Source organism: Anser anser, assembly GCF_964211835.1.
Source record: "Anser anser genome assembly, chromosome: 28".
Lineage (NCBI taxonomy): Eukaryota > Metazoa > Chordata > Aves > Anseriformes > Anatidae > Anser > Anser anser.
Window position 1 is genome coordinate 2,523,681 of NC_139749.1, and position 13,539 is coordinate 2,537,219.

At 59.9% G+C, this 13,539-nt stretch overlaps 3 protein-coding genes across 6 annotated transcripts; 1 reads left to right on the top strand and 2 right to left on the bottom strand.

Moving 5' to 3' along the window:
* Positions 1-1,074: 1,074 nt before the first annotated feature.
* Positions 1,075-4,133, bottom strand: LOC310887294 (SLAM family member 8-like). The gene is made up of 4 exons (XM_083813080.1): positions 3,938-4,133; positions 2,167-2,484; positions 1,830-2,090; positions 1,075-1,628 (listed from the first exon to the last, which is right to left on the bottom strand). The coding sequence occupies exons 1-4, from the start codon at positions 3,984-3,986 to the stop codon at positions 1,540-1,542; spliced, it is 717 nt and encodes a 238-aa protein (XP_083669206.1). The 5' UTR covers positions 3,987-4,133; the 3' UTR covers positions 1,075-1,539.
* Positions 4,134-4,217: 84 nt separating this feature from the next.
* Positions 4,218-11,253, bottom strand: LOC310887292 (natural killer cell receptor 2B4-like). Of its 4 annotated transcripts, none has more exons than XM_083813078.1 (10): positions 10,523-11,253; positions 8,920-9,034; positions 8,395-8,703; positions 8,060-8,323; positions 7,655-7,765; positions 7,185-7,318; positions 7,003-7,068; positions 6,826-6,891; positions 6,575-6,634; positions 4,218-6,345 (listed from the first exon to the last, which is right to left on the bottom strand). In XM_083813078.1, exons 2-10 carry the CDS (start codon positions 8,945-8,947, stop codon positions 6,268-6,270), a joined length of 1,116 nt encoding a protein of 371 aa, XP_083669204.1. In that variant the 5' UTR covers positions 8,948-9,034; positions 10,523-11,253; the 3' UTR covers positions 4,218-6,267. The 4 variants fall into 4 exon arrangements, with proteins under 4 accessions (XP_083669204.1, XP_083669202.1, XP_083669201.1 ...); XM_083813076.1 differs by having other exon boundaries at positions 7,185-7,258; positions 8,920-9,159; XM_083813075.1 differs by having other exon boundaries at positions 8,920-9,159.
* A 2-nt stretch (positions 11,254-11,255) lies between these two features.
* LOC310887293 (natural killer cell receptor 2B4-like) lies at positions 11,256-13,539 on the top strand. The gene is made up of 4 exons (XM_083813079.1): positions 11,256-11,553; positions 12,163-12,471; positions 12,543-12,806; positions 13,014-13,539. The coding sequence occupies exons 1-4, from the start codon at positions 11,265-11,267 to the stop codon at positions 13,211-13,213; spliced, it is 1,062 nt and encodes a 353-aa protein (XP_083669205.1). The 5' UTR covers positions 11,256-11,264; the 3' UTR covers positions 13,214-13,539.

The window sequence follows — 13,539 nt, forward strand, 5'->3', positions numbered from 1 at the left end:
CAGCCGGCTCGGAGGATGCTGAAGCAGCTGGATGAGAGAGGGCTTGGGCATCACCTTGGTCTGATGATGGAGGGGTTTGGGATGTCAGCTGGGGGCATTGAGCAGAGCACCCAGCTGCCCCAGCAGAAATCCCACCAAGAGCCGGTGCTCAGGAAGGGTCTCTCCCATGGATGTGCTCTTCAGTGTTCTCGCACCGGCTCGGTCGCGTGGGCAGGGCGTTGGGACAGTCCCCAAGGGGGACCGTGGTTCTGCCAGGGTTTGAACACCCCCAGCCACCAAGAGAAATCATTCAGACAGCACGAATCGCCATCCAGGAAGGATGAAGGGGCGAGGATAGGACAAATGGTGATGGGAGCTCACAGAAAAACTCCCTTTACCTGGAAAGGAGGATCCTACATGCTGCTGGTTTCCCCATCAGAAACCAGGCAGCTAGGGCTGAAGTCTCCTGGCTGGAAAGGTGAGCGAGGCACCAGCCAATGCTTTGGAGGGGGCTTTCTGTCGAAACCCACATTGGTACTGAAATCTCACGCTGCCACACACGAGGAATTACCCTGGGCCTCTTATTAAACCCGGGAGCTGGAACAACTCGTGCTTGTTCCTGATTCTCAAATGAGCCACCGAGGTCCATGCCACCCCTTTGGTGAATCTGGCCCTAGGAGCCTTTATTTAGTGATGGATCTGGGAAGTTTGCTCTTGGGTTGTAGGGAGAAGAGAGCCCAATTCTTCATTTTCTCCGTCTGATTTGCTGGAGTTGACAGGAGCAGCAGCACCCCAGGCAGCTGTGGCCCTGTGCGATGTCCCTGTCCCCCCTTGCAGGCTCAGGGATGTCACCGTCACTCACAAGGCACGTCCCCCTGCCCCGTGTACCCCCCAGCTGCTCCCGCAGGGGACAGCTGTAGAAGGGCTCGTCTCCCCAGCGAGGGCAGTGGGGACAAACACAGCTCCCCTATCACCCCTGGTCCCCAGGCACCCACTGCCACCGACACCAAACCCCAGCCCAGAGGAAAGGGGGAGCAGGAGGAGGGGGCACCAAGCCAGGAGGAATGAAGCACATGCACCCAAAAACATGAGGACTGGCGTGGAAAGGAAATAATTTACTGCATGCATACAACATAATTCCAATATTGAGCCTTTCTGGGCTGAGAAAAGTCAACCTTAACTGTCTCATGGTCATGCCCCGGTGCTCCACGACTGGATGTGGGGCTGCACTGGCCGTATCCTGCACTTTCCCTGAAAGTGCCACGTGCTGTGTACCGTCCCTCATGACCACACCACACACCAGTCCCCTAACGGCATTGCCCCCCCAGTGGCTGGCAGACACCAGGTGAGAGCCGAGGATGCCCACTGCCATGGGGAACCTGCAGGAAAGGCTCAGCTCAGGTCTCAGAGCTAGGGCTGAGAGCATTTTTGAGCTGCTAAATGTCCATTTGGTGATTTGCGTCGTTGGGGTTCTCGCAGTGCCATTGCAAGAGACTTGCCATCTGGGGGCTTCATCCAGGTTCTAGCCCCACAGCGGACAACATCAGCCACAGCGTGTCATTAAGGCAGAGCAAAGAAGAGGAGGAGGAGGTGACCCAGCAACATCACCATGCTGGTCTTGGTGGCGGTGGTGACAGCAGAGGACTCAGCTGGAGGCAGAGGGAAAACCAAGACATGAGACCAGCCCAAGCGGGACCACTGCAGGGCTGGAGCAAGCAGCCCCACGGTCCCCTTCCCCGGGGGGGTCCTGCCACCCTCAGCCCATGGGAAAAGGGCCCTGACCCCTGGGACACCCAGGGACCACCTCCCACCCATCCCACCCAGGTTCTGCCACCTGGTACAGCCGGTACCTGTCCAAGAGCAGGGGTGCCTGCGGGTCAGCTGGGCGCTGCTGGAGGACACGGGGTTGCTGGCTCTGCAGGTGTAGGTTTCCAGCGAGGGGTTGAAGGAGAGGGGCAGCGTGCTGTTAGAGCCCGTTGTCATGACCCTGCTGGGGGGCATCCACTCATAGGTCACATCTTCCATCTGCACCGAGCACTCCAGGGTGACTTCACAGTGCTCCGGGTTGTCCCCGTTCACTATGGCACGCACGGTAGGTTTGGGGACCGCATCTGCAAGAGGCACTGGGATGTCACAGCCCGCCCTGTCCCCAGCAGGGTGCCAGGACCACCGCCCCCCCAGGCTCACCATACACCTTCAGGTAGATGCTGCCGGTGTGCTCCTTGCCCACCTCATCCTCCAGGTACACCCAGTAGATGTTGCTGTCATTTTTCTGCAAGCTGCTGATCTTCAGCGTATTGTTGGAGAAGAGCTGCAGGCGACCCTTGAAAGGGCCATTGGGGTACCGGACCTCCTTCCCGTTCTCGTGGATGGCGACCTTCAGGGAGCTGCCGCAGCGCCAGTGGCTTTGGTGGTAGGTGGTCTTCTGGCTGTTCGGCGGGGGGCTGAGGTACACCACCCCTCCCACGACCCCTACTGCCTGTGATGAGGCCACCTGCACCCTTGCTGTGGGGAGAGCAGAGAGTTGTGCTACCAGACATGGCTCGGAGGGGACGGGGGCAGCCCCTTGCCTCAGCCACCTTTGTAGCCCCCGGGGCTGTGAGGCATCGGAAAAGGCTGCCCAGGGAAGCGGCTGGGTCACCATTCCTGGACATATCTGGTGTGGTGCTCAGGGACGTGGTCTCATGGCAGACCTGGCAGCGCTAAGGTAATGGTTGGACCTGGTGGCCACGGTGCTCTTTGCCCTGGGAGGTGGTGGAGTCACCACCCCTGGGGGGTGTTCAAGGAAAGGTTGGACGTGGTGCTTGCGGACATGGTTTAGTGGGTGACAGTGGTGGTAGGGGGGCGGTTGTACCAGGTGATCTTGGAGGGCTTTTCCAACCTTAATGATTTTGTGATTCTTTTCCAACATAAACGTTTCTATGCAGTGCCCCATGGTGGGAACATCCCTGAGGCTCATTGGCCTGACTCCTGCCTCCACAGAGGGTGGAGTCACGGCATATATCCAAGAGTGCTGTCCACATACTTGAGCATCAACTGTCTTGGGGCCATGCCCACAGCCCCGGGAGCTTCTTCCAGGGCCTGACCGCAGTGAAGTCTTCCCTAATAGCCAGTCTGGCTGCCCCCAGCCCCATTTCCTCACATCCTGTCGCCAGGGAGAAGAGACCAGGGCCTGCGTCGGTGCTGCCCTCATGAGGAAGCTGCAGGCCACCGTGAGGCCTCCCCTCAGCCTGCTCCTCTCAGGGCTACGCAAACCTCACACATCGCGCCCTCTGGTCCTTCCCACTCTCCCGTTGTCCTCCTTTGGGCCCATTCTGATATTTTCACGTCCTTCGTATGGTGCCGAGCCCAGAACTACACAAGGAGCTTGGGGTGAGACCGTGCTGATGCCGATGACTGCAGGACAGCCATTTCTTCCACACCCCAGGGTTCGGGACAGCCATTTTGGCTGGCTCCTGGGCGGGCTGACCATCAGCCCCAAGCCCCCCGTCCTCCCCTGCAGGGCCACGCGCCAGTTGCCTGCCCCCGTGTCCGTACACATCCGTGCCTTCCCTTTTCTCAACCCTGGGAGCATCTTGTGAGGCACGGCTTCATGCCGAGCTCTGCCGCTGACATTTTTGCTTCCACTTTTGCTTCTACTTTCCTCCCCCCTTCATAGCTCGCTCGGCAGCCCCTTGCCCCCCAGCTTGGTGGGACACCGGGGTGCCCCATGGGGAGCGAGACGGACACCGGGGTGTCCCCACAGGTCACAGCTTGGGGATGGGAATTGCTGGGGAAAAGAGTGAGGATGGGGAAGGCTCATGTAGGATGGGCAATCCACGGGCACCCCCCCAGTGCCCACCACCACCACCACCGCCGCTGCCATCCCCAGCACCATCCGCCCCCCGCCCGGCATCACAGCCCACCCAGCACCCTTGCCCTGGAGAACCCCCACCGCCCCCCCCCACCCCAATGTTACCTTGCACAATAGAGATGAAGAGGAGCCCCGCTGCAAGCCCCACCGCCATCTTCACCGCATTTTGGCGCGCAAAATTCTCGCTGAAACTCACGTGGCCGAGTGTCTCAGACACCCCCAGTGCAGAAGCCCCCCAAACCCCCAGCTCCCCGGTCAAGGAAGTATGTTAGGGCGAAGAATAAAGACTGCACCCTTTCTTCCTCTTTTGGGTCCTCCAGCCTTGCCTGGGAGAGCCAGAGGGCGGCAGTCAAGCTGAGGCGGGGGAGGTGCAGGCTAGACATCAGAAAGAGGTTTTTCACCGAGAGGGTGTTTGCACACTGGAAGAGGCTCCCCATTTGAAGTAGTCACTGCACCAAGCCTGTCTGAACTTAAGAAGCATTTGGACTGTGCACTTAGTCACACGGTCTAAAATTTTGGGTAGACCTCTGTGGTGCCAGGAGCTGGAATGGATGATCCTTACGGGTCCCTTCCAACTCGGGATATTCTATGAGTCTATGATTCTTTTGGGGGCAAAGGGCAGTGAAGTCCTGTGCTGGGGGCAACCAAACACTGGCACCTTCCCACCTGTGAAGGAAGGGCGATGGCAGCACCCACCGAGACCCGACCCAGTTTAATTTCAGCCCCCCACAGTTCACACCCATCAGTGAGAAGATGCGATGCCAGCAAGAGGTGTTCCTATGAACGTGCCAGCGCACACAATGCTGCAGCCAGACGGGCAGTGCTGTCCCCGTCCCCGGGCACAGCGGGGCTGAGCATCACCGGCTCAACGCACACCAGTGGGAACTGGCAGAAGTGGGGATCAAACTGTGCTGTCACCGTGCAAGATGCAGCCTGGGTGCTGCAAGTCACCCCCCACGTGCAAAGCATGGCCATTAGGGGAAAATTACCATGATGGAGCATGGCTTGGGCTGATGGGTGCAGCTCAGAACTGGCACCCTCAGCTGATTCTGCTCATTAGGAGCACGGGGACCCTGCCTTCGGGGCCAGTCCCTTCTGCAAAAGGAGATGCATCTCCTACATCAGCCCCTGCTGACAGGCAGCAGCCTCAGCCCCTTCCACGTGCCTGAAGTTTCTGCCCCGGATTCTCCATCAATGCCCACGCTGCTGTGTGTGTGGGTTGCAGCTCCCAGCCCCAACAACACAGCCAGGCACAGCCCAGACTTACCTCCCGTGGCCGAAGCGAGAGTGGGTTGGGATTTATGCCATTGGAAGGGTTATTATTCACCAAAAAGAAATAAGAAAAGTCTCCTTATGTTTGTTTGCATTTGCATTCACCTGCATTTAGCGTGAGAAGTATTCCGCTCACACCTGCATGCCTTGAAGTGCTGAAGACAGGGCGCGGGCTGGCACCGATCGGCGGCAGCAGCACGGCAGTGCCTGAGCCCCGACGGGCAGCGCCTGCCCCCCAGGTTTCCTTGCTGTGACAGCCAGCTCCCCCCCAGCACCCCCCAGCACAGCTCCCCATTAACGATCCCCATTAGTGCTCCTTTCACAGAGAGCAGACACAAAGATATTTTGATGCAGGGAATCAGACGAGAGGGGAGCAGGCAGCACCATCAGGAGAAAGCTTCCATCAAAGTGGCGCATTTAATTTTAATCCCAAATAAAATCCCTTGATCTTGCCTTTGGTGAGATGTTTGAAGCCAGAGCCCCTCTTCCTCCTCCCCTCCCTTCTCCCAGAGCGACTCGTGCCATAGGATAACTTCAGTGGGAAGGGACATGGGGGCATTGCTGGACACAGGATGGCTCCGGGTGCTCGAGGCCATGCCCAGCATCATGCTCCTACCCTGAAACCATCCCCAGGGCCACCCTAGTTCACACAGCAGAAACTTTTCCAAGTTCCTCAGCATTGGCTTCAGAGGCTCCCAATCCCAGAGCAAGGTGATCCGCCCCCCCCTCCTTCCCCCTCCAAGTTACATTTCAGGCTATAAATAGTCAATTAAGCTAATTAAACCAGCCCCACAATTGCCTCTTGCAGTTCGGCTTCTATTCACACTTAAAAATGAATTCACAAGGTGTATTGGATCTGTCAAAAACTAAAAAAAAAAAAAAAAAAGCTCATACACTGGCACTAACACACATCAGGCGTCCTCAGCTCCCACCGACGCACAGTCCAGATTTCAAAGCCGTCTCCTCCAAAGACAAGCTTCAACCACCCAGCCTGTCCCCCTTCCCTTGCAGCAAAGCCTCCAAGGCGCAGTTTGGGTTTGCAGTCCTTGTAAAACCCCATTTCTGGATGTTCTCGTCTTGAGCAAATCCCCAGCTCCCCGCGGGTGCTGCCCCACGGGTGCTGGCTCCAGGAGAAGAAGAGGTCTTGCCAAAATGGCCAGGGGCTAGGAGAGGTGGTGGTCCACAGGAGACAGGGACAAGCTCCGCGGTGGGGGACTCCAGTGTTTCAAAGGCACCGTAGGCTGCAAGGAAAAGGGGGGAGTTTTAGCCCAGCAGGGACTGGTGGGTGTCGCTTCGGGTCCCCCACAATGGCATTTACAGCCCCTCACGGTGAGGGTGACGTGGGGCTTTCGTTAGTCACCAAAAAACACCCCCAAAGACACCCAGATTCCAGCAGCAGAAGCTGCAGAGCGGAACTTGGAGAGGAGACGCGTGGGGCTCCTCTCCCCACGGGGCCGGGGCCCATTTTACCTCTGTGTAGGCAGTGCAGACCAGAGCTGGATCCAGCTTCTTCCTCCTGATGGAAGGGGACTGCGGAGCAGAGAAAGGACCCGCCGTTAGGGACAGTGGGTGGCTGCTGCCCCACCAAAGGTCCCTGAGGACGTTTCAGGAGCACCAGGGGGTACCGGCCCCCACCGAGCACCGATGCCTTCGGCTTGTGGGGAGGATTTGGGTTTCTCTGCCATTGCAAATGGGCTGGAGTCACAGCAGGGAAAGCTCACCTTCTTGGTAGCTTGAATAGTGGAGTAGATGGTGCAGGTTTGGGGCTCCTGAAAGGTTCTGGGCCCCTGCCAGGGCAAAACAGTGAAAACGTGAGATGAAAAGCAAGTTATGGGCAAAAGGGGCAGCCCTCTGCCCAGGGGACCACCCAGGTTCCCTCCCCTGGGTTGGAGCCCCACCTGTGCTTTGGTGGAGACCACGGCGTAGATAGTGTTTCCTACTGCATTGGCCTCCCTGTTCCTGTTCTGCAGGAGAAAGCAGCCCCAGGCTGGTTAAAGGACGCAGCCCAGGGCGACAGACACTTCCAAACCGATGCTCCCCACGTGGGGAGGGGGCTCCCAGGGACGCCCCCAACACTCACAAGGTCTTGGCCAGCTTGGACTTTGCCCACTTCCTCATAGACAGTCAGCGATGGCTCGACGTGTTCTGGGGGAGCTTGAAGGGTCAGAGCGAGGGATGAGCGGTTGCAGCCCCCATGCTGGGGGGATTCATCCCCTGGGAAGCACTCGAGTAAAGCAAAGCAGAGGGAGAAAGGCATCCCTCGGCAGTCTGGAGGTTTTGTTCCTCCTCTGAATAGAGCTAACATTGACCACAACCCAAATAGTCCCCGGGACCCCATGGGGTGAAGCCTCCAGTGCTGCCACTGGGTTTGGGCACGGCGCTGGGACAGGACTCAGCCCGTCCCCAAGGAGCACCCTGCAGAGCCAGGGGCTTGGTGGCCGCTCCCACGTCAGCCCAGGAGGGACGGGTGGCCGAGGGCCAGCACCGAGAGCGTTAGCAGGAGCGCGGAAGCTGCAGAGCCAAATCCCCGCGCCAGCCCCGGGGTCAAACCTGCCGAGCTGTCCTTCCGTCGCTTCCTCCAGCACCAGCAGGCGACAAAGGCGACGATGGAGACAGCCAGCACCAGCGGCACAGGCACTGCCCACCACAGGATGGAAGACACTGAGAAGAATGAGGGCAGAAGGGAGACGTGGGACAGAGCCTGGACGTTTCTGAAGCACAGTCCCCATCAGTGCCACAGCTCAGCACCTGCCCAGGAAACCTCAGCCCCGATGTACATCTCCCGCGCCCAGCAGTCACTGTTCCACTCCCAGCAGGAGAAGCTGGGCACATTTTAGCCCAGCAGCAGCATGACACCCTCTGGAGTTTCACTGGGGAGTTGAAGGTCCCGGAGACCGGAGCAGTGCAGCTGGTGCACCCCCAAAGCCAGCTTTGTTGGAGTCGAGGGCAAATTACCTCTGGGAGAAGGGAAGCAGACCGTCTTGGTGTCGATGCTGGCCATGCTCCAGCTGGCCGGGTTGCTCACATTGCAGACGTAGGTCCTGGGCTCGGAGTCCCCATGCACCGACAGCACGTTCCCGTGCCCCAGGGGAGCCCCATCGTGGGACCAGCTGTAGGAGACGTTGGCAGCACCGGGCACGGAGCAGAGCAGCGAGATGTTGCACCAGCCCTGCTCCTGCTGCAGTGTGCGCACCTCCAGGTGCGGCCGGCCGACGGGCTCTGTGGGGACAGGGGGGTGAGAGGGGCTGGAGGGGGGGGGGGGGGGCAGACCGGGGGGGGCAGCCACTCACCCCACACTGACACGCAGAACCGCTGATGAGGAACGAAGCCAGATTCAGTCTCAAACTCTGCAGAGTAGTTGCCGCTGTCTGCCTGGGTGACCGGGCTGATGCTCAGGGAGAGGGTCGCCGGGAGGAAGGTGGCTCTCCCAGAAAAAGGACCCTTGAAATCTCGAACTTCATTCTTTGTAGCCCTTATAATGACCAGCCGGGTTCCTGAATCCAGTACCACTCTCCATTCAAATACTGCCCACGCTTGTGGTAGTTCCTTGGGCAGCAGCCGCAGCTCTCCTCCGGCAGGCACAGCCCTGTCCTCGCACCCTGCGGTCCCAAAGAGGAGGCACAGGGTGAGCACGGGGGGTGTCCTGGGGCATCAGAAAACACTAGGGAGGGGGCTTGCCTGCTGGAGTCCCCTGTGCTGATGCCCCTGTACCCTCTGGGCACCAGTGCTCAGCGCAGCAGGACCAGGTCCCTGGGTGTCCCCAGCTCCTGCAGCACCCCGGGCTGGCCGTGTGTCTGTCTGTACCCCGTACTCACAGCTGGCAGCTGCCCGTGTTTGCATCATCTCCGTCCTGAGCAGAGGTGTTTGCAGCCCCTCCAGTAAGGCTCCAGTTGCTCGTTTGTGCCCCAGCTCCTTTCTTGCCTGCCCAGCCTGGGGAGCAGCAAGAACCTTACCCAAGGGACCCTTCCCCCCACCCCAAAGCTGGGCTTTCTCCCCTTCCTGTTCAGAGCAGCCCCGGATGTCTGGGCCTCTGGTAGAGGTGAGATAAAAAGCCCCTAAAAAAAAAAAAAAAATGCCAGCGGTCACCGGGCCGAGCACGCACGCAGCCGCTCGGCTTCCTCCTGCCTGCGTGCAGCTGGGGCACTGAGGCAGCCCCAAAAGGTGGGGGGCTGCTGAGGGTCCCCAGCTCGGCACGGCACAGCCGGGTGTGCTGCTGCCCCCTCGTAGCCCCCTGTACGGCACGGCCACGGGGACGAGCACCAGGTCGGGGATCACAGCTCCGCATCGATGCTCGGAGGGCGCTGACAAAGCCACCGGCTTCGCTCTCCTTGCGTGCGTGGGTGGGGGCGAGACCTGACTTGAGACACCGAGCCTAAACCTCGCCTTCATTAAACTGCAGCCACCAGACCTCGGGTACAGAGGGGACACCCCCAAGACTCAGCGTTAGGAGAGGCTGGGGCATGCGAGAGCAGGAGCAGCCTCCCTGGGAGGGATAAGCACTATTTATCCCCCGTGGGCTCACACCTGAGTCTCATTGCGCTGGGCGCCCACCGCTCCAGGCACCCAGGAGCCTTCAAGCAACGGGGACTGCCGCTCGCTGCAGCTTTGCAACCACACTGTGCTGCAAGAAAAGCACAAAAGGCACCGTGACGCCCTCGGCCAGGCTGTGCCTTGCCCAGCCACTGCGGTCCCAGCGAGCGGGGGAAGAAACAATGCGAAGTGCAGCCTGCAGAGGTGTGAACGCAGGGGCCGAGCTGGTGCAGCACGCCAAGGTTAACCACACCGGTTAGCAAGGGAGGTTTTGCAGCTCAACCGAGCCCCAGGTTGCTGCAGGTTTTGTTGCTGCAGCTTCCAGCCAGCGGCATCCCCCCCAGGTGCGACCCCCCGGGGCTGGTTTGGCAGAGCTGGCGTGCAAACTGGTGGGGATGGGGTGCTCGGGGAGAGGAGGCAGAAGTGGTGCCCGCCCTGCTCACACCAAAAGCAGGGAACGCGATGGGGGCTACGGAAATGTGTCCGGGGGATGCTGCAGGCACCAAACGTGCCCCCGAGTCCAGGCATTTGCAGGGGCCCTGCTCCCCACGGCACAGAAATCTCCGGTTTTAGGAAGAGCCTCAGGCACTGACAGTTCCCTGAAATTGCTGTCAAAAGGTGCTGACCTCACTCAGCAGAGAAATCCGGCCTGCAAAAGGGAATTGGCGCAGCGCAACGGCCAGCGATGGCCCTACATGGGCTGGGCCGGCCTGGGTGCAGAGGACAGAGGCAGAGAAAACCCCAAATACTCCCCCAGCCCCAGCCCGTCTCCTCAGGACCCCCGAGCCCGGCTGAAAACCCACGTCCCACCCGCGCATCCCCCCTGCCCTGTCTGCAGCCTCCAGCCGCCCCGCCGTGCCGTTGGCTCGCCCCACGTCCCCTCCTCACCTTGGCCACCTGCAGGGAGCTGGGCTGCCACCCACAGCACCAGGCACAGCACCATCCACGGCGCCGGCAGAACGTCCCTGAGCTGCTCCATCTCTGGAGCGTGTGAGCAAGCTTCCTGCAGCTGGAGAAAGCCCTGGGAACCCGTGACCGGCCATCAACAACTTCCTCTCTCGCCTGCGGTTCCTCACACCCTCATGGGCGCGCGCTCCGGTGCAATATCCTCTGCGTTGCCACAGCTCGCCCCCGGCCACCCCCGCTGTCCCTGCGTCACCAGTGGGGAGGATGGGACCATCTAAGGCTCCTTTGGCCCCGGGGGGACTCGTGCTGCTGCCTCCCAAGCGAGCTCAGCTGCAGGGCGCAGCAGCTGCAAACCTCAGGGGAAACTAATTTTAATTACTTAAAGTGGGTGCTTTTGGGGTTTTGCTTTCTTTTTGCAGCTCGCCTTTGGGAGAAGAGGGTGCTCAGGGTGGCAGCGGGTGCTTACAGTGTGCAGCATGCGAGCACCCTGACGCCAGCTTGGAGACAGCCCCGAGCAGGATCCGGCCCACCAGAGAGCAGTGCCCAGCCCAGCCTGGGGGTCGGAGAGGCGCGGGACCAGGGCTGCCTCCTCCCTCACCTCCCAGCACCTTTCTCTGTGACCTAATAAAGGCACGAGGGCAGGGTTGAATTTTTTTGGACTTCTTCTCATGCACTTTCCATGTTTCGCTGCGCTTCCCACCCAGATCCGTGCAGGACCTCGGTGATGCTGCACCCACGGGCGAAGCTGGGCGATGCCCCCACTCAGGGCTCGTCCCCTCTCCTCCCACCGCCCCACGGAGCCAGGCTGCGGGTGCAGGACCAGCCCCCAGCCCCATGCCGTACCCCACAATCTGCTGAGCCCCAGCGCTGGGGGCCGGGGCAGGATCAAACCCCACGCCTGCCCTCACGGCCACGTCACGCCTTGTTCCCGTTCCTGCGCGGCGCGGTGCAGCTGGCCATGCAGCGCGCTGCGCTTCTCCTCGTCCCTTTCCTCTTCCTCAGCCGAGCCCAAGGTAAGCTCACTGGGAAACTGCTTTTACGTGCCTGCCTCAGATGGTCATTCGGCTGTGGCGTTGGTTTTGGTTCTTTTTTTTTCGTCTTTTGTGCAAACCAGCAAGAAAATGGTCCCTAGCGGAGTCCGAGACAGCCTTTTGAGTGGCCAGGGGAGAAGAACCCCAATAAAGTGATGCTGAAAGCAAAATGCACTTTTTTGAGGGCCTGAAGTTCTCCCTGCTATGCAGGGAGAATAACTTAACTCAGAGTTACTGTGAATTGTTACTATTTTTTTAGGAAAGGATGCGTATCTCTGAGAAACTGTTCCGTTTATAAGGCTTTAGTGTGCCCTGGGAGAGGGAAGCAAGCAAGAGTTAAGGCAGAGCTTCCTCTTTGTCTTTGCAAAAGGCAACTCTCTTCGTACTGGCCCTATAAAATAAACATATATTGGGAAAGAATAACCCCAAAGTGGGTGTACACATCAGTAGCTCCTTCTCACCACCCAGAGACAACTGACGATGGAGGATGTGAGAGGTGAAGGAGGAATTAGCTGGAAGCTCCTTCCCAGAACGAGGGGAACTGAGTGACACCCCCCGCGCTCATCCCATGCCTCCTCTTTGGGACCGCAGGGTGCGAGGACAGGGCTGTGCCTGCCGGAGGAGAGCTGCGGCTGCTGCCCAAGGAACCGCCACCAGCGTGGGAAGCGTTGGAATGGAGAGTGGTACTGGCTTCAGGAACCCAGCTGATCATCGTGAGGGCTTCAAAGTATAAAATCCAAGTTTTCAAGGGCCCTTTTTCTGGGAGAACCATCTTCCTCCCGGCGACCCTCTCCCTGAGCATCAGGCCGGTCACCCAGGCAGACAACGGCAACTATTCTGCAGATTTTGAGAGTCTATCTGGTTCCAATATTTCTCAGTGCTTCTGCGTGTCAGTGTGGGGTGAGTGGCTGCCCCCCCCACCTCTGTCCCCCCCACCTCCCCCAGCCCGTCTCACCCCCCTGTCCCCACAGAGCCCGTCGGCCGGCCAAAACTGGACACACGCGTGCTGCAGCAGGAGCAGGGCTGGTGCAACATCTCGCTGCTCTGCTCCGTGCCCGGTGCTGCCAACGTCTCCTACAGCTGGTCCCACGATGGGGCTCCCCTGGGGCACGGGAACGTGCTGTCGGTGCATGGGGACTCCAAGCCCAGGACCTACGTCTGCAATGCGAGCAACCCGGCCAGCTGGAATACAATCAGCATCGACACCGCGACAGTCTGCCTCCCTCCGCCTGCAGGTTTGTGGGACGTTTCCTGCACCTTTATGTCCTAACTGAGCTTTGGGACTTAAATCTGTTTGGGATGAATGAGTGGGAGATGCGGCAGCATGCGGCGGGGGGGGGGGGGGCTTGGCAGGATCAGTCCTGCAAGATGCTCCAAACCCAGTGGGGCTCGGTGATGCCAGGGTGGAAAATGCCTCCCTTCCCCATCTTTTGGCTCTTCAGTTGCAGGCACTTCGTGGCCCTACTGCAGAACCAAGGGGGTTCTCAGCCTCCTGGTTCTGGGCAGCCTGGTGGCCGCTGTGGTCATCACGCATGTCCTCACGCGGCAGCAGGACGCGAGCCAGGCGGTGGCATCCCCGTCCCAAAGCACTGGACCCCCTGGGAAGGGACTCACAAGCAGCCCGACCCCTGTGAGTTGTTAGCCCCCATGAAAACGTATGAACAAGCCAATAAACCTCTTTTTCTCCAGCATTCTGGTGTTCCTCAGTCGGTTCTGGGCCATTCCGCGGATCCCCAAACACCCTTCCTGACTTGTCAGCTGCCCTTCGCCTCGGCCGTGGTGCTGGGACAGCCTTTGGGGACCTCAGGGACACGCAGCGGGGTCCTCCCCCGGCACAGGGCCAGCGTCCTGGTCCTTGTCACCTCGTGCTTCCCAAGCGAGCATCCCAAGCGTGGGGCAGGGCGGGGAGCAGCAATGCATCCCGCGGAGCCTCCCAGCCTTGCTTTAAACTCTTCCCCCCCCCCCCCG

Excerpts from the sequence above, each read along its gene's own strand:
- LOC310887293 (XM_083813079.1), top strand. The coding sequence starts at position 11,265 with ATGCTGCACCCACGGGCGAAGCTGGGCGATGCCCCCACTCAGGGCTCG. Across the intron at positions 11,554-12,162 it reads CTTCCTCAGCCGAGCCCAAG|GGTGCGAGGACAGGGCTGTG; the intron begins GTAAGCTCACTG and ends TTGGGACCGCAG. Across the intron at positions 12,472-12,542 it reads CTTCTGCGTGTCAGTGTGGG|AGCCCGTCGGCCGGCCAAAA; the intron begins GTGAGTGGCTGC and ends CTGTCCCCACAG.
- LOC310887294 (XM_083813080.1), bottom strand. The coding sequence starts at position 3,986 with ATGGCGGTGGGGCTTGCAGCGGGGCTCCTCTTCATCTCTATTGTGCAA. Across the intron at positions 2,485-3,937 it reads CTTCATCTCTATTGTGCAAG|CAAGGGTGCAGGTGGCCTCA; the intron begins GTAACATTGGGG and ends CTCTCCCCACAG. Across the intron at positions 1,629-1,829 it reads GCACCCCTGCTCTTGGACAG|CTGAGTCCTCTGCTGTCACC; the intron begins GTACCGGCTGTA and ends CTCTGCCTCCAG.
- LOC310887292 (XM_083813075.1), bottom strand. The coding sequence starts at position 10,613 with ATGGAGCAGCTCAGGGACGTTCTGCCGGCGCCGTGGATGGTGCTGTGC. Across the intron at positions 9,160-10,522 it reads GCTCCCTGCAGGTGGCCAAG|GGGCTTTTTATCTCACCTCT; the intron begins GTGAGGAGGGGA and ends TTTTTTTTTTAG. Across the intron at positions 7,069-7,184 it reads TCCAAGCTGGCCAAGACCTT|AACAGGAACAGGGAGGCCAA; the intron begins GTGAGTGTTGGG and ends TTTCTCCTGCAG.